Here is a 23,785-nt window from a genome sequence, read left to right on the forward strand (position 1 = left end):
CTTTCTGGCACAAGTTGATTAAAAAAAAAAAAAAAATATTCCACCGGAGTACCCCTTTAACTGCCTTTTACCTGTTTTCGACCTTCAGTTGGGGCTAGAGATGAGCAAACTTACAGTAAATTCGATTCGTCACGAACTTCTCGGCTCGGCAGTTGATGACTTATCCTGCGTAAATTAGTTCAGCTTTCCGGTGCTCCGGTGGGCTGGAAAAGGTGGATACAGTCCTAGGAAATAGTCTCCTAGGATTGTATCCACCTTTTCCACCCCACGGGAGCACCTGAAAGCTGAACTCATTTATGCAGGAAAAGTAATCAACTGCCGAGCCGAGAAGTTTGTGACGAATCAAATTTACTGTAAGTTGGCTCATCTCTAGTTGGGGCCTTCCAATCACACCGGTCCGACATTTATGGTATATCTTGAATCCAGATACACTATAGATATCCAGATGAGAACACCCCTTCGACTCTGTACGCTGTAGTGTGTAAATCTGAAGCAGCCTTCCATATTGATTTTCTTTCTGTACATATATATACTTGCAATTTAATATTGTGCATATAATCCGTTGTACAATATTGGCAAGTTTAATATGGGTTTTTTTTGCAGTAAGCTCAGACCTGGGGGACGTTGACAGGTAGACTAAGGAAGTGGTTAATGTTTGGTATGGAGGAAAGTGGTTGTCTCATTGTCAAGTTGTTGACGCGTAGCCAATAAAGTACAAATAATTGTAAAATATAACATTTAAATTGTTTCTTTGTACTTTTATTTGACATATGACTTTGAATATCCTATGTACATCGATCATACTTGTTGTTTTGCTTATTATTGAAAAAACATAATAAAACATTTTGAAAATAAAAAATATAATATCTATTTATGCCAAAGCAGTGCTCACAATATTCCCCACCTATAGCTGATAAAACTCCAAGTATTCACAACCAAGAATTCAATAGACTGTGCGGCTTCTTTCTGTACACTCCAGTGACTTCATCTCTTACCTGACCTTTACAGGTCTGGGATTCCATTTGTTTTTCCTTGAAGGTTATATCACCTTTCAGCCATTGTTTGTACAGGTAAGTCCCTTATAAAAGATAAATGTGGTCAGGTCATAAACCCTTGACCACTAAAAGCACCATATTGACTGCCGGGATTTGGACAGTAAACACTTTCATTAGGGTCCGTGAATGATTACTCTTTCTTTTCCAGGTCCATTTCATTATCCCAACCTCAGCACTTATGTCCTAATTTTGTGGCATAAAACAACCCCTTTAGTGTCTATTATGTAAGCTGTGTGGGAGATTAACTTTTTAGAGACAGGCAAATGGAGAAAAATAGCAATCAGAGACAGGGACAATAATTTCTTCTAGTTTTACCTTCAGCAAACCAAAAATATAGCTTTTACAAAATGAATAAATGCTTGTCCAGTGCTAACTATACAGAAAACTTCACTCTCTATACAGGTGGCTTACTACCAGCCACCCTACAAAGTACAGCAAATGTGTCACAGGTCACAATGTCCTCTTTTTTTAAAGCTGAAAACGTCCAGATTTAAACTCTCATCATTGGTGCAGATTCCTTACAGCCTCAGCTTATACACTGAGTTTAATCCAGTAACTAACTCTACTCAGCACCTGTGCTGATCTGGGCCATACTGAAAACTTGGACTACCTCAGGAAGGGGATAAAAGATCCCACTACCAACCTGCCTTTCATCCCATATAAATCCAGGCCCAAAAACAGGACTTACTAAAGTCACTAGCATGCTAAGTCTTGCCAGGGATTTTAACTATTTCCCATATCCCATATCTCACTCAGCTTCCCCTGTATGATTTCTCACTCAGCTTCCCCTGTATGATATTTGCGGTTCATGAGACATCTACATACAGTGCGGCAAAAAAGTATTTAGTCCGCCACCAATTGCGCAAGTTCTCTGTTAGAAATGTCAGAAACAAGAAAACATTTCTTATCTACGATAGAGAAATTACCATTCCAGGCTTTTATATAAAAAGTGGATTATTTATTAACTAATGAGCAAATATGGCAATTATATATGTTTATATACTATGTAGGAGTTTTCTTAGGAATGGTAGAGGTTAATGTCGGGATAATCCCATCTCACCATCTCAGGCCCAGTCAGTTCATATAAAATAATGGATTCATCTTGCTTCCTTGTTCAAGATGGCCACCTCCTTCAATCTGGTCAGATGTCCTGGCGTCTTCATCCACGCCTCCTCCAGGTTGGCATGGTCTCCTGAGCTTTCTTCCTCCGTGCATTCCACATTGGCTTTCTCTGGAGCAACTTATGCTCAGATGATGGGTGTGTTTATGATGACTGAAGAAGTGTCCTTTAAAAATGTGGGCGTGTTTATCCTAATTCAGGATGCATTCCCTATCTATAAATATACATATATGGTTTACCTTGTGGGTTGGTTGAATATGCATTAACATGTGGGTGTATGCATTATGTACTCGTTCCTAATTGGAAATTACCAACCATCCACATATGGCCTTGTTCTTCCCCACACTACATGTGAACTTGAAATAGAATGGCAATATGTCATAGATTCCATATTTATATATACTATACTGTGATATTCTTGAAACAGCTGCTGATGAGCTCGTTATATCAACACATGGTTACCATAACTTTGATACATATATATTCCATGATATTGTATATTGAAAAATAAATACATCTCATGATTTTTTACATTCTCCCACTTAAAGGAATAGTCCGGTACGAACTATTCTTATTCTATCCTGCCCGGGCTGCAAAAAAAAAGTCAAAATAAACTTTGACTTACCTTCCTACGTTCCTTCGGAGCTCCGCTACAGCTGATCGCTCGGCCGAGCTGTCGGAACTTCACACGGTGCTTCAGCTTATCATCGAAACGAGACTCGCTGCGGCCGGTGATAGGCTGAAGCTCCGTGTGACGTTCCGGGCTAAGTGAAGTAGGAAGAAGACAGCCCCGCCGACCGATCAGCTGTTGCGGAGCTCCAGGGGAACGTAGGAAGGTAAGTGAAAGTTTATTTTCACTTTTTTTGCAGCCCGGGCAGGAAAGAATAAGAGTAGTCCGTACCGGACTATTCCTTTAAAAGATGAGAGGCCTGTAATTTTCATCATAGGTATACCTCAACTATAAGAGACATAATGAGGAATAAAATCACATGATTTTTAAAGAATTTATTTGCAAATTATGGTGGAAAATAAGTATTGGGTCAATAACAAAAGTTAATCTCAATACTTTGTTATGACCTTTGTTGGCAATGACAGAGGTCAAACGTTTTCTGTAAGTCTTCACAAGGTTTTCACACACTGTTGCTGGTATTTTGGCCCATTCCTCCGTGCAGATCTCCTCTAGAACATATGCCAACCTGTTTCTGTCTGTACTGGAGAGAGACCTAGTCCTGACAGTGAAAAATCCCTTCAGTAGGAATATTAAACTGTTTAAACGATTTGTAGATGACATCATAGTCGTCTGGGAGAGTTCAAAAGAAATGTTCTGTAACTTTCTTAACTATCTCAACAAAACCAACAGTGTCAATATGACATTTACATATCAGTTCGGAGGTGTCTTCCTAGAGTTTTTGGATGTTTAGATAGTTATCAAAGATGGTCAGATTGAAACAAAAGGTTTCGAGAAAGAAATAGCAAAAAATGTGTTATTACATTATCCCAGCTCCCACCCAAAGAGCACTAAAAACAGTGTGCCCCACAGTCCATTTATCTGGCTGAAGAGAATTAATTCCAATAACGAAACCTATGAAAAACAAGCAATTGGGGGTACCCAGAGGAAATAATTGAAAGGGCATATATAAAAGCATAAAAATGAACTAGATATGACTTAATACATAAAAAGAAAACAGGCCCTAAAAAATTCAATGCTAGCTGAAAAAAATTGGTTCATTTTAGAACAGGACCCAGACTTGAAAAAAATAGCAGAAAATAAACCATAATTACATTTAAACGTAATAGAACTGTTGGAGACTTCATTAAAAACACTGTGAGAAAAAGAACAAATAAAAAAATAGATTGGTCAACAGAGAGGAGATTGAAACGTAATGTCAAGTGTGGAGATTGTTCTGGGCAAGGGTAAGTTCAGACTACGACCTAAAACAGTAGAAGTAAAACAACTTATCACATGTAAAACTACTTTTGTAGTATATTATCTCCTGTGCCCTTGTGGCTACTATTATGTCGGTAAGACAAAACGCAGGCTATTTGAAAGAATAAGGGAACACGTGAGAGCTATAAGAACAAAACAGGGATCCACCAGATTTATTACACATATTAATGAGGTCCATGAAGGAAACATAAAAACTATTACATTTGCAGGTCTGAAAAGAGTAGATCCCCCAGAAAGAGGAGGCGACAGACACAGCACTCTATTACAATAAAAAGCTCGCTGGATAGCGCAACTTGAGGCAACAGGTGCTATTGGCCTAAACGAGCCCAATGAGTTTTCTATAGGTTCCGAGTTTAGTCTAACTATTTCACTTGGATACTACATGTGTGATGTTATGCATCTATGTTTTTTTGATTTTAACTCACCTATGTCATGAGTATGCATGTACTACTTAAGGCGGCTCTACCTGTGATGCGACATCAATTCCGGGCCTGAAGAAACGCCTTGTAGGCATGAAACAGCGCCGTCGCTCTGGACGGTGCTCCCTGCACCTACTGCCCTGCCGTAACATCCGTATGTTATAGACCATCTGAGCTGATGTGCACGAAATAAAGAACACAGTTATTTGCAGTAGTGGTGAGTGATCCGCGTGTCCTTGCTTCTCTTTAAGTGTATTTATACAGTGCCTGTCACTTATACAGCGTGAGCACCACCGCACATGTGCTGAATTCCACTGACACAGAGACCGCGCATAAACATACGATCGAAACGCAGCACCGGGTTGTTTCTTCTATTGAATTGGTGAAATCTCCTCTAGAGCAGTGATGTTTTGGGGCTGTCACTGGGCAACACAGACTTTTAACTCCCTCCAAAGGTTTTCTATGGGGTTTAGATCTGGAGACTGGCTTGGCCACTCACAGACCTTAAAATGCTTCTTACAAAGCCACTCCTTCATTGCCTGGGCGGTGTGATCGTAATCATTGTCATGCTGAAAGACCCAGCCACATTTCATCTTCAATGCTCTTGCTGATGGAAGGAGGTTTTCACTCAAAATGTCACGATACATGGCCTCATTCATTCTTTCCTTTACATGGATCAGTCATCCTGGTCCCTTAGCACAATAACCTGATGTTTTCACCACCCATGCTTCACAGTAGGTGTAACACTCACGGCTGTAGTGGATCTTCTTTACTTGTGTGGATGATGGCTTGGGCCGTGTCAGGGAGCAGAGTCTAAGGTGCCGCTGGTTTTCACCAGAGCCTGCCGCAAAGCGTGATGGACTTGCTGCGGCAGGCAGCCAGGTCGCACCCAGGTCGCTACCCCTCGTCCACACAGGTTGCTGAGATGAGACTTGGCACAGAAGGATACAGGCAAACTCGTAGTCTGGATATCAGTAGGTCAGGACAGGCGGCACAGGTGCGAGGTCAGAAAAGTAGCAGAAGGTCAATAGGCAGGCGGTACAGGAGCAAGGTCAGGTCACGGAACGGAAGGGACTGGAACACGGTATAGCAAGGACAAACACATTTCTCTAAGGCACTGAGGCAAACAAAGATCCGGCAGGGGATAGTGGGAGGTGCTGATACTTAAAGGATAGGTGCAGGTGTAGATGATAATTATGGACACACTGGCCCTTTAAATCTTAGAGCTCCAGCGTACGCACGCCCTAGGAGGCGGGGGCACGCGTGCTGGTGCTACAAGAGGACCGGAGGGACAACAGAGAGCAGAAGTGAGTGATGGGCTGGGATTCGCATGTGGGCACGTCCTGCGATGCAAATCCCAGCCTGGCCAGCAGAGGAGGACAGAGGAGGGGAGCGTCCATGGCCAGCATGTCTGGCTGGAGCGCTAAGTGTTACAGCAGGTATGGTGTTCTTTGGATCCAGCTCAGTATTTTTTCTCCTCCAAACACGAAGAGTTGATTTTTTACCAAAAAGTTCTACTTTGGTTTCATCTGACCATATGATATTCTCCCAATACTCTTCTGGATCATCCAAATGCTTTCTAGCAAACTTCAGATGGGCCTGGTCATGTACTGGCTTAAGCAGGGGGACACGTCTGGCACTGCATGATTTGAGTCCCTGGCAGCATAGTGTGTTACTGATGGTAGCCTTTTTTTCTTTGCTCCCAGCTCTCTGCAGGTCATTCACTTGGTCCCCTGTGTGGTTCCGGGATTTTTTTCTCACCATTCTGGTGATCATTTTGACACCACGGGTGAGATCTTGCTAGGAGTCCCAGATGGAGGGAGATTATCAGTGGCCTTGTATGTCTTCCATTTTCTGATAATTGCACCTACAGTTGATTTCTTTACACCAAACTGCGCCTGGTGCGGGTCTACAATTTTGTTTCTGGTGTCCTTCGACAGCTCTTTGGTCTTGACCATAGTGGAGTTTGGAGTGTGACTGTTTGAGGTTGTGGACAGGTGTCTTTTATACTGATAACAAGTTCAAACAGGAGCCATTAAAGGGGTACTCCGGTGGAAAACTTTTTTTTTTTTTTATCAACTGGTGGCAGAAAGTTAAACAGATTTGTAAATTACGTCTATTAAAAAATCTTAATCCTTCCAGAACTTATTAGCTGCTGAATACTACAGAGGAAATTCTTTTCTTTTTGGAACACATAGCAAACATCTGCTGCTCTGGACAGTTCCTAAAGTGGACGGAGATGTCATCAGAGAGCTCTGTGTTCCAAAAAGATAAGAATTTCCTCTGTAGTATTCAGCAGCTAATAAATACTGGAAGAATTAAGATTTTTTATTAGAAGTAATTTACAAATCTGTTTAACTTTCTGGCACAAGTTGATTTAAAAAAAAAAGTTTTCCACCGTAGTACCCCTTTAATACAGGTAACGAGTGGAGGACAGAGGAGACTCTTAAAGAAGTTACAGGTCTGTGAGAGCCAGAAATCTTGCTTGTTTGTAGGTGACTAAATACTTATTTTCCACCATAATTTGCAAATAAATTCTTAAAAAATCAGACAATGTGATTTTATGGATTTTTTTTTCTTATTATGTCTCTCATAGTTGAGGTATACCTATGATGATAATTACAGCCTCTCATCTTTTTAAGTGGGAAAACTTACACAATTGTAGCTGACTAAATACCGTATTTACCGGCGTATAACACGCACTTTTTAGGCTAAAATTTTTAGCCTAAAGTCTATCTGCGTGTTATACGCCGATAAGCCGCTGCAGTTCAATTATTTAAAACGGGCGCTTTAAATCAATGAACTGCAGCGGCTTTGCAGGTGCAGAGACAGCCAGCGCTGCCATCTTCTCTGCCCCTGCCTGCAATGGGGCAGCGGTGCATTGCTATGCGCTGCGAGACGCAATGACGTCACTCGCCATTGCGCCGCGCAGTACATAGCAACGACGCATGGGACGCACACCGGAGGCCTGAAGCAGCGCGGACCCGACCCCGACAACAGGTAATCATACAACCGGGGATGGGGGAGGCAACGGGGCAGCGGCGCCGGCAATCGGTGCCGCTGCCCCTTCTCTCCCCCTGGCTATCGGCACCGGTAATGGGGCACCGGCACCGATAGTCAGGGGGAGAGAACGGGCAGCGGCGCAGATAGCCAGCGGGAGAGAAGCGGCGGCAGCAGGGCTCTAGACCCCAGGAAAGGCAGGGGGAGAGAAGCGGGCAGCGACGGGCTCTCTCCCCCTGCCTTTCCTGGGGGTGTATCGGGGTATACGTATGCACAAACACACACCCTCATTTTACCAAGGATCCTTGGTAAAATGAGGGTGCGTGTTATAGGCCGGTGCGTGATATACCCCGATAAATACGGTACTTTTTTGTCCCACTGTATGACAGGTACCTTTGGGAAATATAGTGACCCCCCCAAGCACCATCCCTGTCACTGTATAACAGCTATAAATCATGATTTCACTCCAGGCTGACTACCTTAGTCACATATTATGAGGCCTTGAATTGCCATGAGCTATCAGAGATTGATAAATAAATAGTCCTCCTTATACCCAGAACTACTTACCGTATTTTTCGCCCTATAAGACCCACTTTTTCTTCCCCAAAACTGGGGGGGGGAAAGTTGGTGCGTCTTATATGGCGAATACACACACCTATCGGGTCGGTCCCTGCGGCCATCAACGGCCGGGACCCGCGGCTAATACAGGACATCACCGATCGCGGTGATGCCCTGTATTAACCCTTCAGACGCGGCGATCAAAGCTGACCGCCGCGTCTGAAGCCAAAGTGACACTAACCCGGCTGCTCGGTCTGGCTGTTCGGGACCGCCGCGGTGAAATCGCAACATCCCGAACAGCTTACAGGACACCGGGAGTGAACTTACCTGCCTCCTCGGTGTCTACTCCGGGCCGGGATCCCCTGCATGGCCGGCGCTCTCCTTCATCGTCATCACGTCGTTGCGCACGCCGTCCCGTCATCCAATAGGAGCGGCATGCGTAGCGACGATAGGAGTGTCAGGGACACCACGGGGACGCGGCGACAGCGATGGAGCGACATCCAGGGCAGCGGTGACGAGTCCGGAGCGGCAGGGACAGGTGAGTACTACCTCCTATACCAGTGGTCTTCAACCTGCGGACCTCCAGATGTTGCAAAACTACAACTCCCAGCATGCCTGGACAGCCAACGGCTGTCTGGGCATGCTGGGAGTTGTAGTTTTGCAACATCTGGAGGTCCGCAGGTTGAAGATCACTGTTTGGGTCAGAATTTTTTTTTTTCTAGATTTTGCACCTTTAAAATTGGGTGCGTCTTATATGCCGGTGCGTCCTATAGGGCGAAAAATATGGTAGGTGTGCCCTTCATCAGAGCAGGTGAGGCCGGTGCCCGAGCCGTCCAAGAAACACTCGTATAATTGTTCTTTTTTTTTTTTTTGCCTTTTTCTTGTGATGATGCCAGAGACCCCATGTTGTGAGGTGTTTGAAGCTGCGGTAACATTTCCCCTCTGTGATGTCCCGTGTTCGCGTCGCTGTTATGATTCCCTGAGATTATACGGCCTCATTATTTTCATATTGTCATTTCTTGGTAGTATCAAATATTCATGGAAAGCTTCTCATTATTGATGTCGACTGAACATCGGAAGGTAAATTACACGGCAGGTCAGACATGGCGCTGTCATCTTAGGTTTCTGCACAGACTGTTATTAAGCGCGCCTTTTATTAGAAAGGAAAATGTTGTTTACATTATTTGTATTTACATAAAGAGGTATTCCAGTTATTAATATTTATCACCTACTCTACGTACTGAGTAAATTCTACATAGTAACACCATTTGTACGGAAAGAAATAAGAAATATGTCCGTCCTACCGTCCAGGTAGGGTCGAAGGAAGCGCATTCACAGCGTATTCTGCACTATGAAGGCACCGATGGCAGTCACAAGAGCAAGCTCCATGCTGCGGCTGGGTAGCTCTGTGTGTTGGACAAAGCTCCATGTGACCCTGCCCGTAACCCCTTAAAGGGGTACTCCGCCCCTGGCATCTTATCCCCTATCCAAAGGATAGGGGATAAAATGTCAGATCGCCGCGGTCCCGCTGCTGGGAACCCCGGGGATCTCCGCTGCGGCACCCCGCCATCATTACTGCACAGAGCGAGTTCGCTCTGTGCGTAATGACGGGCGATACAGGGGCCGGAGCAGCGTGACGTCATGGCTCCGCCCCTCATGACATCACGGCCCGTCCCCTTAATGCAAGTCTATGGCAGGGGGCGTGACGACCGCCACGCTCTCTCCCATAGACTTGTATTGAGGGGGGCGGGCCGTGACGTAACGATGCTCCGGCCCCTGTATTGCCCGTCATTACGTGCAGAGCGATCTCGCTCTGCGCAGTAATGATAGCGGGGTGCTGCAGCAGCGATCCCCGGGGACCCCGGCGATCTGACATCTTATCCCCTATCCTTTGGATAGGGGATAAGATGTCTAGGGGCAGAGTACCCCTTTAAGGACATGCGCTGTAAATGTACGGCGCTGCATAGTGTCACTTAGCGTACAGCACCGTACATTTACGGCGCGGCTGTGACGTGAGCGCAGACGATGCGCTCGCTTCATTCCCGGCGTGTTCCGGCGCCGGTCAGCAGCCGCGGACCCTCCAGTAATGGCGGACATCAGCCATCGCAATGATGTCTGCCATTAACCCCAATACAGATCACGGCATCTGCGGCAGTACGGCATTTATAATGGCTGATCTGATCGCCCGCGGCACTGCCGAAGGGATCAGATCAGCCAAGATGGCGGACGGAGGTCCCCTCACCTGCCTCCGTCCGTCTCCCGGGGTCTTCTGCACTGATCTGCCTTTCAGCAGACCAGAGCAGAACATCGCCGATAATACTGATCACTGCTATGCCCAATGCATAGCATTGAACAGTATTAGCAATATTATTATTGCTATAAATAGTCCCCTATGGGGACTGAAAAAAGTGTAAAAGAAATGTAAAAAAAAGTTTAATTTTTTTTTTAAAGCCCCTCCCCCAATAAAGTTTTAAATCACCCCTTTTCCCCATATTAATACAAAAAAGCGTAAAAAATAAAACCATAAATAATAAACATATTTGGTGTCGACGTGTGCATAAATGTTCGAACTATAAATATATAATGTAAATGATCCCGAACGGCGTAAACGTAAAAAAAAAAAAAAAGTTACAAATTTTTATAGAAAGCCATCAAAAAGTTACATATATGCAAATGTGGTACCAAAACCAACTACAGATCATGGCGCAATAAATGAGCCCTCACACATCCCCTAATACGGAAAAATAAGAAAGTTAGAGGTGGTCAAAATAGGGCAATTTAAACGTACTGATTTTGTAAAAAAAAGTTTGAGATTTTTTAACAGCAGTGAAATAATAGAAATGTATGTAACCATGGGTATCATTTTAATCGTATTGACCCAGAGAATAAAGAAAACATGTAATTTTTACCGCAAAATGTGCAGCGCAAAAACAACCCCCCCCCCAAATTTGCTAAATTATGATTTTTGTTTAAATTTCCTTACACTAAATTGAGTTTACCATACATTTTATGGTAAAATGAGTGATGTCATTACAAAGTACATCTGGTCGCGCAAAAAGCAAGCCCTCATATGGGTCTGGGAATGGAAATATAAAAGAGTTATGAATTTTAGAATGCGCGGAGGAAAAAACGAAAACGCAAATATAAAATTGGCTGTGTCCTTAAGGTCAAAATCGGCTGCTTCCTTAAGGGGTTAAATTTCTATTCTCACTTTTAAAATTTATTCCCATTTCCATCAGTTATCCTCTATCTACAGCAGTGGTCTCCAAACTGTGAACCTCCAGATGTTGCAAAACTACGACTCCCAGCATGCTGGGAGTCGTAGTTTTGCAACATCTGGAGGTCCACAGTTTGGAGACCACTGATCTACAGAATAAGAGATAACAAGCTGATCTATGGTGGTCCGACCACAGAAACCCCCACCGATCTCAAGAACAAAGAAAAATTGCCCCTCCCCCTGAATGAGTGAAGGCTGAGGACGCATGCACTTCCAGTGCTTCATTCTCAAATCTCTTGAAGAGACGTATGCGGGTTTCGGGATAGGTAAGTAAGGATAGGTTCACACTATGTTTTGTACTTAAGGTTCCCGTATACGGCTGGGAGGAGGGGGGGCGGGGCTTAATTGCGGCGCCCGCACTTATAGGGGAACTGTATTTAATGCATGTCTATGAGCCGACCGGAGTGAACCGCAGCCTCCGGTCGGCTGCGTTTTTGGCCGTATGCGGTTTCCCGACCGTAGGCAAAAACGCGGTCGACCACGTTTTTGCCGCAGCCTCTGGTTCACTCCGGTCGGCTCATAGACATGCATTAAATACGGTTCCCGTGGACGGCTGAGTGCGGGCGCCACGATTAAGCCCCCCCCCTCCTCCTAGCCGTATATGGGAACCGTAAGTACAAAACGTAGTGTGAACCTAGCCTAACAAGGATTTGACATCAGATTGTTGTAATTTTAACATCTTGATTTATGTCAGATTTACTGTTACAGATTTTGGCTGCGGACAGCCGAGAAGAGCCCGCCCACTTTCAAATACGCAGCAGAAAACCCGCTAAAAAAGCCGTGCGTGTGAACGTACCCTTACAGTGAGTTATTGGTTGAGTCAGAAATAGGGCATGAAGTCAAGAAGGCCGGCTCTCCGTCAGCTACCCCCTGCCCCTCTGGATTTGACAGGTCTGTCCATATAAACATCTAGGGGGAGATTTATCAAAACCTGTCCAGAGGAAAAGTTGCCCAGTTGCCCATAGCAACCAATCAGATCGCTTCTTTCATTTCTGAAAAGGCCTGTGAAAAATGAAAGAAGCAATCTGATTGGTTGCTATGGGCAACTCAGCAACTTTTCCTCTGTATAGGTTTTGATAAATCATCCCCATAGCGATCCCCCAACTTACAATGGCCTCAGGTTACAATATTTTTGGTCTTTTCTGGACCATTGTAATGTGAATCCAGACTCGACATACAATACTACGGAATCTGCAAAACAGGTCAATGGCTGGAAGAACCGACCAATCAGAATGGGCATTTTACTGGTAAAACCCCTGTATTACTGAAGTGTATGCACTAACTGGTGTCTGGTAGCGCCCCCTACAGTACAGGGTGGTACTACATATTCTGTACTACTCTTTACCTGTACCAGGATTAGCTGCTCCTTTGGAGACCAGGTGAGGGCGGCTCCATGTAACTTTTTTGGGACACGGGGCCATTTAGAAAGAGTGGTGTGAATTCTTAACTGTTTTAGAGCACAAAAGTTGTGGATTTTCACCAAATTTATCAAACGGCGAACAGACTGATAAATTTCACTGATGCAACTTCTAAAAAAGTTGCAGATTTTGTGCAGACGTGTGACTTTTGTGTGAGAAGTCGCATATACTGTGACTCAAAAGTCGCACAGAAAATGTAGGGCAGGGCTAAATTGACCTAAGAAACCGCCTATTTCTGGGATTGTGCGACAGTTTTGCGACATTCCGCAAAAAGTCGCACTTAGTAAATCAGTAAAAATATGGAAAAAATATCTAAAGCTATCGTCGCACAAAAAGTCGCACGGCCCCATTGTGCAACAAACTTAGAAAAAATCCATTTAAAAAGCTTTCTAAATGTCTTGATACATCCCCCCCCCCCCCCCCATTGTGTGTACTGTACAGGACCCTGAAGAAGCTCCTGTCCTCTACATAGACAGTGATTACAGCTCCCAGGAGATCTTTATTACTTTTATATGTAAGGATTTGCTTTATCTGTATTTGTTATCTACTTTTTTTTTTATCTTCACTTTTCCTATTTTTGGATGACATTTTGGTGATTCAGAACCAATTACCAGATTTCCATATAGTTATACTTATATATAGTTATTGTAACTTGAGGGACCACTGTATACAGAGATCTGTCAATCAAGGCTGATGGTGTATGGAGTAGCCAATGAAGAGCCGGCATTCTGGACTTCCTTATTCCTGTGTCATCTTTAAAATGATAGTACCGTATTTTTCGCCGTATAAGACGCACTTTTTCTTCCCCAGAACTTGGGGGGGGGGGGGGGGGAAAGTTGGTGCGTCTTATACGGCAAATACACATTAAAACCGGCGGTCCCTGCGGCCATCAACGGCCAGGACCCGCGGCTAATACAGGACATCACCGATCGCGGTGATGCCCTGTATTAACCCTTCAGACGTGGCGATCAAAGCTGACCGCCGCGTCTGAAGGGAAAGTGACACTAACCCGGCTGCCCAGTCGGGCTGTTCGGGACCGTTGCGGTGAAATCGCAACATCCCGAACAGCTTACAGGACACCGGAAGGGGCCTTACCTGCCTCCTCGGTGTCTGCTCCGTGCCGGGATCCCCTGCATGGCCGGCGCTCTCCTTCATCGTCATCGCGTCGTCCCGTCATCCAATAGGAGCGGCGTGTGTAGCGACGTGATGGCTGCGACGGAGAGCGAGGATACCGGACATTCCGGAGCGACGGGGACACCACGGGGACGCGGCGACAGCGATGGAGGGCGACATCCAGGTCAGCGGTGACGAGCGGTGACGGGTCCGCAGCTGCGGGGACAGGTGAGTACTACCTCCTATACCAGTGGTCTTCAACCTGTGGACCTCCAGATGTTGCAAAACTACAACTCCCAGCATGCCCGGACAGCCAACGGCTGTCCGGGCATGCTGGGAGTTGTAGTTTTGCAACATCTGAAGGTCTGCAGGTTGGAGATCACTGGTATAGGAGGTAGTACTCACCTGTCCCCGCAGCTGCGGACCCGTCACCGCTCGTCACCGCTGACCTGGATGTCGTATTGTATTTGGTTCAGAATCTTTATTTTCTAGATTTTTATGCTTTAAAATTGGGTGCGTCTTATATGCCGGAGCGTCTTATATGATGATAAATACGGTAGTAGATCATATAGCAATATAATAAGGGAGTCTATGCCTATTTCATACTGCCTGTGGTTTGGGACAGCAAGGAGAGGGTGTGAGGGGGATGCAGCTGCAGATTCCTTACAAATGCTACAATCAATCTGCAGGAGGAGGTAGGGAGATATCGGATTATTGATAGCACATATCACCGGGAAGTATCCACCCAGTCAACAACCAGGGCAAAGAGTATAGCCTTTTTCTTTTATTTCTTTTTTTATTTTTTTTTCATAGAAACAACGCCATTTGCCATTTTTTTAAAGTTATTTTTTAAAAAAATGTTTCTTTCTTTCATAAAACTCTTTTAAGACAGTAAACGTTTTGTTTTCCACCGTTAAAGTCCTTTTCTTTTGAAGCTGGAGCTATAAAACTTGCAAACATTCTGAAAACCACACACAGAATTGGTGCATTAGCGCAACAGATCTGCTTAAGTGATAAAAACATGAATTAGATGGAATGATGGGCTGGGATGCAGACCTATTAGGAGCTGGCGCGTTTCCATCCTCCGTTATGTAACCCAATGTTTTTTTTCTCTATGGTCTCTGGGGATAGTAAATGACTGCTCTAAAACCGTATTGCCTGGCTGCCAAGGAATGTTTTGTGAGAAAAGCAAATAGTGCAATAATATCACCGCTGAGAAACATCAAACAAATCCCAGAAGAAGCAGGTTTTATCTTTAGCAGCACCAGAGCCGAGCCGGCAGATATCAGGTATCATAGGTTTTATCGCCATGTCCAGACATGTGACCCTCCGGCATCAGTGGGCGCGTATTTGTGGCGTATGTGTGGTGGTGGCTCAGTGGTAAGCACTGGTGCCCCTGGGTTCATCTCTGACAAGGGCAACATCAGTATGGATTGGGTATGCTCTTCCCATGTTTGTGTTTGTTCGACTCAACACCCAAAACGTAACAAACTAAGGCTGGGTTCACACTACGTTTTTCAAATACGGTTACCGTATACGGTTTTCCGCTAAAAACCGTATGGCAAAAACCGTATACAGTGACCCCCCCCATCCTACGATGGCACCAACATATGATCAAATCGACATACGATGCTTTTTTATGTCGGGGCCATCGCATTAAGTGCTATCCGGCAGCGCAAAATGCTTAAGCTGCTGCCGGATAGCAGCTTAATGTTCCCCGTGTGGTGCGGTAAGTATTATTTACCCCTCCACGATGCTCCGGGGTGCCCTCCGGGTCCAGCGCTGGTCTTCCGGTGTCTTCTCGGCCCTCTCCGATGACGTCAATACGCTGCTGCGCACGTCATCCAATAGGAATGGCGTACGCAGCGGTGTAATGACGTCGCTACGTAGGCCCAGTAAGGCCTTGCGGAAGAAAGCAGAGGACCGGAGAAGACAGCAGAGGACCGGAGAAGACAGCAGAGGACCGGAGAAGACAGCAGAGGACCGGAGAAGACAGCAGAGGACCGGAGAAGACAGCAGAGGACCGGAGAAGACAGCAGAGGACCGGAGAAGACAGCAGAGGACCGGAGAAGACAGCAGAGGACCGGAGAAGACAGCAGAGGACCGGAGAAGACAGCAGAGGACCGGAGAAGACAGCAGAGGACCGGAGAAGACAGCAGAGGACCGGAGAAGACAGCAGAGGACCGGAGAAGACAGCAGAGGACCGGAGAAGACAGCAGAGGACCGGAGAAGACAGCAGAGGACCGGAGAAGACAGCGGAGGACCGGAGAAGACAGCGGAGGACCTGAGAAGACAGCGGAGGACCTGAGAAGACAGCGGAGGACCTGAGAAGACAGCGGAGGCCCGGGGACACCATCTCGAGCGGCGGGGACAGGTGAGTACAGCTTCCTATACTTTACATTGCACGAACCCCTCAACATATGATGGATTCGACAAACGATGGCTCGTTTGGAACGAATTACCATCTTATGTTGAGGGACCACTGTACAACTCCAAATACGGTTTTTCCCCGGATACGGTTCCAAAACGTATGTACGGTTCTATCCGTTTGCATCCGTTTTTGCCAATGATTTTGCTATTTTGTTGGAATTAGTTTTCAAGCAATTTAATAAAGTTACTATTGTTCTATTGAAATTCCTTCTGCGCATGTGTCAACTCCAAAAAACGGATTAGAAAAACCGTGTGCAACCGTATTCTGAAATTCTGTGTACGGTTCTCATAGACAACAATGTTAAAAGAACCGCATACGAGGCAAAAACGTGGATGACAGCGTTTTTGCCTACGGTTGAAAAATCGGCAAAACCGTATCCGAGGCAAAATGGATGCAACCGTACACAACATTTGGAATACGGTTTACAATGCATTCTCTATGCATATGGTTTCGGATACGGTCGTATATGTTTTTTTCCGGAAATCCGTATACGGTTACCGTATTTGAAAATCGTAGTGTGAACCCAGCCTAATAGATCAATTTGGAGTTTAGATTATGAGCCCACATAGGGGCAGGAATTATTGATGATGATCTCTAGAGATGAGTGAACTTACAGTAAATTTGATTTGTCACGAACTTCTCGGCTCGGCAGTTGATGATTTATCCTGCTTAAATTAGTTCAGCTTTGCGGTGCTCCGGTGGGCTGGAAAAGGTGGATACAGTCCTAGGAAAGAGTCTCCTAGGACTGTATCCACCTTTTCCAGCCCACGGGAGCACCTGAAAGCTGAACTAATTTTATGCAGGAAAAGTCATCAACTGCCGAGCTGAGAGGTTTGTGACGAATCGAATTTACTGTAAGTTCGCTCATCTCTAATGATCTCTGTACAGCATTGTAATTATATGATAAAAAGTACTATCATGCCAATTTTTTTAAATGTCTTTTTTATGTGTCTAGCATGTTTATTTGGCTCACAAATCCCTCTGTTTTGCTGCTCACTCATTCTGACATCTGCTGCTCAGAAAGGGGTGTGTCATAGGTAAGCACTGAGCCCGCCCTCACCATGCATTCACTTCCTCCCTGAGTCTGCTGTGCTGTGCTGGGTCTCTTCATCCAGTCACTGCAGGCTGCTCTGTAACCCCCTCCTCTCTGTTTTCAGACAGAAGTCTGATGGTTTGGGAACACCTAATGTTGTTTTTTAATTTTAATTTAGTTTTATAAGCCATGATTTCTATAAAGAGGAGATAACCTTGTTTTATGAAGTACCGTATATACTCGAGTATAAGCCTAGTTTTTCAGCAGGATTTTTCATGCTGAAAACTCCGCCCTCGGCTTATACTCGAGTGAACGAAAAAAAACGTTTCTGGCTTTAGCTGTGAGGGGATGGTCCCGGCCGTCCATCTCCGCCTGTCAATCCCTTCTCAGTGGTCTTCAACCCGCGGACCTCCGGATGTTGCAAAACTACAACTCCCAGCATGCCCGGACAGCCGATGGCTGTCCGGGCATGCTGGGAGTTGTAGTTTTGTAACATCTGGAGGTCCGCAGGTTGAAGACCACTGAGAAGGGATTGACAGGCGGTGATGATGACGGGGGGTTGATGATGACAGGGGGGATGATGTATTTCCCACCCTAGGCTTATAGTCGAGTCCATAACTTTTCCTGGGTTTTTGGGGTGAAATTAGGGGCCTCGGCTTATATTCGGGTCGGCTTATACTCGAGTATATACGGTATATCAGAAAGGTTCATGTTGTGCTAAGATATTTTAATTTAAGGCTATACAGCTATTAATTAAGTAAAAATATCGCAAAAAATCTGCTGTATTCTCAACTTCCCCTAGTGCCCACCAATAGTATTTTGGCTGTCGTTACAGTTAGGTACCAGGCTTCAATTTCTTTATTTTTTTCCCTTTGCTGTGCAGAATTTGAAGGAACTTTGATTGAATCTCTTAATCAATATATTAACAATCACCCCCTCCCCCCCCCCCCATCTTGCAGAAGTAGAATACAGAATAAACTTTCACGATGGTCCTTGGTAGAAATCTAACCTTTATTTCACTTTGTAAGGTTATATGGGTTTATTTTATATAGTCAGCGCTCGCAGATCTATCTCAGCAATGGAACTCGGAGGGGACGTCTGGGTTTGGCAGGACATTAATGTTCTCTCTGCCAATGCTCTCCATCTTTTCTCCTGCCTCCATTTCCGCTGGCAGATAGAAATGTACTCACTGTCAGAAACACGAAAGATTCATTTGAGTATTGGAAAGTAAAACCGATTTGACTTCTTAAATCACCAGTCTTTGTGTATGCGCAGGTAAGGAAGACGTGCCGGCTGGGGCGCGCGCCGGAGGAGCTCTATAGGCCGGCTTCTATAGGAAAATGAAGTTGTGTACACTGACTGATAGCCATTGTGTACAGTCCATTGTGTGTCAGTCTACACTGTTTATCTACAGTGTCGGTTTTGTTCTTAGTAAACCCTTTCATCAGAACAGCTTGTTTATGTGAAAATAACTCCGATGTCCTTTTTCCATATAACTGCAGGTGATTTGTTCATCAGCTTTGTTGTAAAGAAGTGAAACCTATATTTTTAAACTTTTTTGTTCGATATATCCAACTCCGCTTCAATTTTGAATCCAAACTTCTAACCATACTTTTATAGTGGTGAAAGCTTTGTTTCTTTGTTTTCTTGCATAAAAATAGTTTTCAAAAATTTTAATTCATTCTGCCTTCCACCACCACTAGGGGGAGCTAAGTTGCTCACTGTGTACCCGTTGGCTGTCCGGGAATGCTGGGAGTTGTAGTTTTGCAATATCTGGAGGTCCACAGTTTGGAGACCACTGCTCTAGATAGTGAGGTAAGAAAGTAAAAGCAGGTCGTGATTTGCCTTCAGTAATCCTTGGCTGGGGTAGAGAGGGAATAGTTTGGTGAGTGCGGTGATATATGTCCCGGGCCGCCCTGTGACCTGCATTTCAACAATGCACATCTGGGTGAGCTCGCAAGGAAGTTGTTTGGATATCTCCATCCTGTTATTGATTTATCTATGGAAACAAGATGGCTCGTCTTCCCTCCCTTGTGTCAGCCTCTGGTGTAGGTTATGGTTTTCAGTGCTCCTGCCAACAATGCATGAGATGTGTTTTTTTTTTTTTTTTTGAACTTCTATTGTATATCTGCTCTTTGAGAGATATTTTTGAGGCCAGTGTTACAGAAAGGTTGCACTTTTTAAACTAAATGATCTATCATCTATCTATCATCTATCTATCTATATGTCATCTATCTATTTATCTCATATATATTTATGTATCTCATATCCATCAATCTGTCTGTCTAATTCAGCAGCACTCCAAAATCATTAAAAAAAATATTTAGAAGTTTATTTACCCGTGTTTAGCAACGTTTCAACTGTCCACTGCAGTCTTTCTCAAGCAGTGGGCCGTCGAAACGTCGCTTAATATGGGTGAAAAAAATAGATTTTTTTCATTTATTTTTGGAGCGCTGTTGGATTATTTTTGCAATACAGTGGTCCCTCAACATATGATGGTAATTCGTTCCAAACGAGCCATCGTTTGTCGAATCCATCGTATGTTGAGGGATTCGTGCAATGTAAAGTATAGGAAGCTGTACTCACCTGTCCCCACCTCTCGAGATGGTGTCCCCGCCGCTCCCGATGGTGTCCCCGGGCCTCCGCTGGGCTCTCTGCTGTCTTCTCCGGTCCTCCGCTGTCTTCTCCGGTCCTCCGCTGTCTTCTCCGGTCTTCTGCTGTCTTCTCCGGTCCTCCGCTGTCTTCTCCGGTCCTCCGCTGTTTTCTCCGGTCCTCTGCTGTCTTCTCCGGTCCTCTGCTGTCTTCTCCGGTCCTCCGCTGTCTTCTCCGGTCCTCCGCTGTCTTCTCCGGTCCTCTGCTGTCTTCTCCGGTCCTCCGCTGTCTTCTCCGGTCCTCTGCTGTCTTCTCCGGTCCTCTTATGTCTTCCGCAAGGCCTTACTGGGCCTGCGTAGCGACGTCATTACGCCGCTGCGTACGCCATTCCTATTGGATGACGTGCGCAGCAGCGTATTGACGTCATCGGAAAGGGCCGAGAAGACACCGGAAGACCAGCGCTGGACCCGGAGGGCACCCCGGAGCATCGTGGAGGGGTAAGTAATACTTACCGCACCACACGGGGAACATTAATCTGCTATCTGGCAGTAGCTTAAGCATTTTGTGCTGCCGGATAGCACTTAATGCCATATCCCCAACATAAAAAAGCATCGTATGTCGATTTGATCATATGTCAGGGCCATCGTAGGTCGGGGGTCACTGTATTCTACAACGGCTTGTGATCTGGGCTGAAAATCTGCGTGCACCCTTCACCCTTTCAATTTACAAGATTGTTCTGCTTCAACCGCTCCTGTGTTCTTTCTATCTACCTATCTCTCTAGCTGTCTATCTATTTATCTATTTATCTCTATTTAGGAGCACATTTTACTTGTTTTCTAAGCTGCAGACTGATACTGACCAGTACATTATGTATCAGCACTTTATTTTGGCCATCTTCCTTAATGCTCTTTTTCCGGTTTGTAAATTTTATATGGGTTTTATACGACCAACCAATGAAACCATAATGGTTGTCACCAGTAAGCCCATTCTGTCATTAATAGAAACCTGTTACCATATTGTGATACCTAAGGTTGACAAACGGCTGGCAATACCGCTAGACAATGGACATGAACGAACCCTATTGACTTAATAGCGCAACTGCCACCTAGGATAGGCTTGTGAAGCTGCACACAGATATTGGGGGAATTCATTAAGGGTATGTTCACACTGAGGAATTGGGGCGGAAATCAAGCAGAAATTTTCTGCCTCAAAATATTGTTACTTTTTCACAAGAACTCACAGAGATTTCGCGCGGAATTTCGCGGAAATGCAGGTTTCATGCGTAGGAGGAGTATCAAGTATTTCTATTCATAAAATAATTTTTTTTCATGCGCAAATTCCGCGCAAATTCCGCACCAATTCAGCGCCAATTCCGCGTGGAAATTCTTCTGACTCAAAAAAAATATATAACATTGATCTCTATGGCAGAAGGACGCTGATTCCGCCTGAAAGAAAGAACATGATCTTTCTTCAAGCGGAACATACTTCCTCGTCAGAATTCTGCTTGAGGAAATTTCTCAGTGTGAACTGAGGGGCAGAAATTCTGCACAGCTCTATGGGGGTTTTCACTGCTGAATGATTTGGAGAGGAATAAGCGAGCAGAATTACTCGTGGAAATTCCTCTCCAATTCCTCAGTGTGAACATACCCTAAGACTTGTGTAGAGAAAAGGTGGTGTAGTTGCCCATAGCAATTAAACAGATCGCTTCTTTCATTTTTAAAAGGCCGTCTGTAAAGCATAAAAGAAATCTGATTGGTTGGCAATGGAAAATGCACCCTCTTCCTCTAAGCAGGTTTTGATAAATCTCCTCCATAGTGGACTAGGGCTTCTCAAGCCTATTTTAGGCATATCTGTATAGATATATGTGGCTGCTGTTTACTCACAAATAACTTCTTTGTGACTTGGCCAGACAATCAGAAAGGCGGGTCCCGGGGTCTTTTATGCTTCGGGGGCTGAATCGCCTCTCTGCTTATGTCGCACCTATGCCACATTGGCTCTGTGCAGTTCTACTGTGCATATGCCCGATTGTCAATCGACACCATGACGGTGAGTAGTGGTGAAGCCTGGAGCATAGTGAACCCCTGGCCCCACCTCTCTGACTTTTTTTTTGGCAAACTCCAGGAGAAATTACAAAGGAGTTATTTGTGACAATACATCAGCCGGATTTATCTAAACTGGTATACCCAGAATACCATATATACTCGAGTATAAGCCAAGTTTTTCTACACGATTTTTCGTGCTGAAAACGCCCCCCTCAGCTTATACTCAAGTGAACTCTCCGCCTGTCAATCCCTTCATCAGTGGTCTTCAACCTGCGGACCTCCAGATGTTACAAAACTGCAACTCCCAGCAAGCCGGCCCCGGAGTAGTGACATTGCCTTGTCGCCGATGCACAGGGACGTTGCGCATGAACGTCTGTGCGTCGTAGTCAAGGCAACGTCACTACTCCGGGGCTGGCGCGGAGAAGAGGCCCCCCCGGTGAAAATGGACAGCCCGCAACGACTAACCATCCCCACCGGACGGTCCCTGCAGCATAGGTGGCTTGAACCAGCTCACCCAGACTTCCCACTGAGGGGAGGTGAGTACAAAACAAAAGGGGGGGCTGGATGATGACAAAGGCCGCAGCAGTCTTCAACCTGCGGACCTCCAGAGGTTTCAAAACTACAACACCCAGCATGCTCGGTAAGCACTGAGCCCGCCCTCACCATGCATTCACTTCCTCCCTGAGTCTGCTGTGCTGTGCTGGGTCTCTTCATCCAGTCACTGCAGGCTGCTCTGTAACCCCCTCCTCTCTGTTTTCAGACAGAAGTCTGATGGTTTGGGAACACCTAATGTTGTTTTTTAATTTTAATTTATTTTTATAAGCCATGATTTCTATAAAGAGGAGATATCCTTTTTTTATGAAGTACCGTATATACTCGAGTATAAGCCTAGTTTTTCAGCAGGATTTTTCATGCTGAAAACTCCCCCCTCGGCTTATACTCGAGTGAACAAAAAAAAAAAAACGTTTCTGGCTTTAGCTGTGAGGGGGCCGTCCATCTCCGCCTGTCAATCCCTTCTCAGTGGTCTTCAACCCGCGGACCTCCAGATGTTGCAAAACTACAACTCCCAGCATGCCCGGACAGCCATCGGCTGGGAGTTGTGATTTTGCAACATCTGGAGTTCCGCAGGTTGAAGACCACTGATGAAGGGATTGACTGGCGGTGATGATGAAGGGGGATGATGATGACGGGGGTCTGGATGATTACATGGGGGGGGGGGGGGATGATGTATTTCCCACCCTAGGCTTATAGTCGTGTCAGTAACTTTTCCTGGGTTTTGGGGGTAGAATTAGGGGCCTCGGCTTATATTCGGGTCGGCTTATACTCGAGTATATACAGTAAGCTTGTGAAGCCCTAAGGGTAGTCCAGCTTTTTAAAATTGAGGGCCTATCCTTAGGATATGCTGTCAAGATTAAATTGTTGGGGGGGGGGGTACGACTCCCAGCACCCCCCTGACGATCAGCTGTTTGAAGGAGGCCTATTGGGGCTGCAGTACCATACTCAGTCGCTACTTAAAGAACTAACCAAAAAAGACATCTAAGTGCACACCGCAGTTTTTAAACAAGGGCATTGGTATTTTTATGTTCATGACTGCTATTACCCCTATTTCTTCATTTAGCAATTCGTAGACCCCCTATGCAGCCTTTTAGAGCTATATTAGGGTTCATCAATAATGCAGACTCTCTGATTACATCTGCAGTGCATCGTCTTACAATGCACCTTTAGAAAATGCAGATGTTTGTCAGTCCGGAAAACATGATGTAAGCATTGTTCTTCTCG

The 23,785-nt window shown here is 45.2% G+C and overlaps 1 protein-coding gene across 3 annotated transcripts in view; it reads left to right on the plus strand.

The window, feature by feature from the left end:
• Nucleotides 1-23,785, plus strand: part of PRKCE (protein kinase C epsilon) — a 478,701-nt gene that overhangs the window by 130,703 nt on the left and 324,213 nt on the right. The window contains exon 2 of one of the 3 annotated variants that reach the window (XM_056568105.1): nt 1,009-1,070. The exons of the other annotated variants lie outside the window; for them this stretch is intronic. Coding sequence (XP_056424080.1) covers nt 1,009-1,070 — 62 coding nt within the window. The remainder of the gene's footprint in view (nt 1-1,008; nt 1,071-23,785) is intronic. 3 annotated transcript variants of the gene reach the window in all.

The sequence above is a fragment of the Hyla sarda genome, chromosome 3 (genome assembly GCF_029499605.1).
Source record: "Hyla sarda isolate aHylSar1 chromosome 3, aHylSar1.hap1, whole genome shotgun sequence".
In the NCBI taxonomy this organism is placed as follows: domain Eukaryota; kingdom Metazoa; phylum Chordata; class Amphibia; order Anura; family Hylidae; genus Hyla; species Hyla sarda.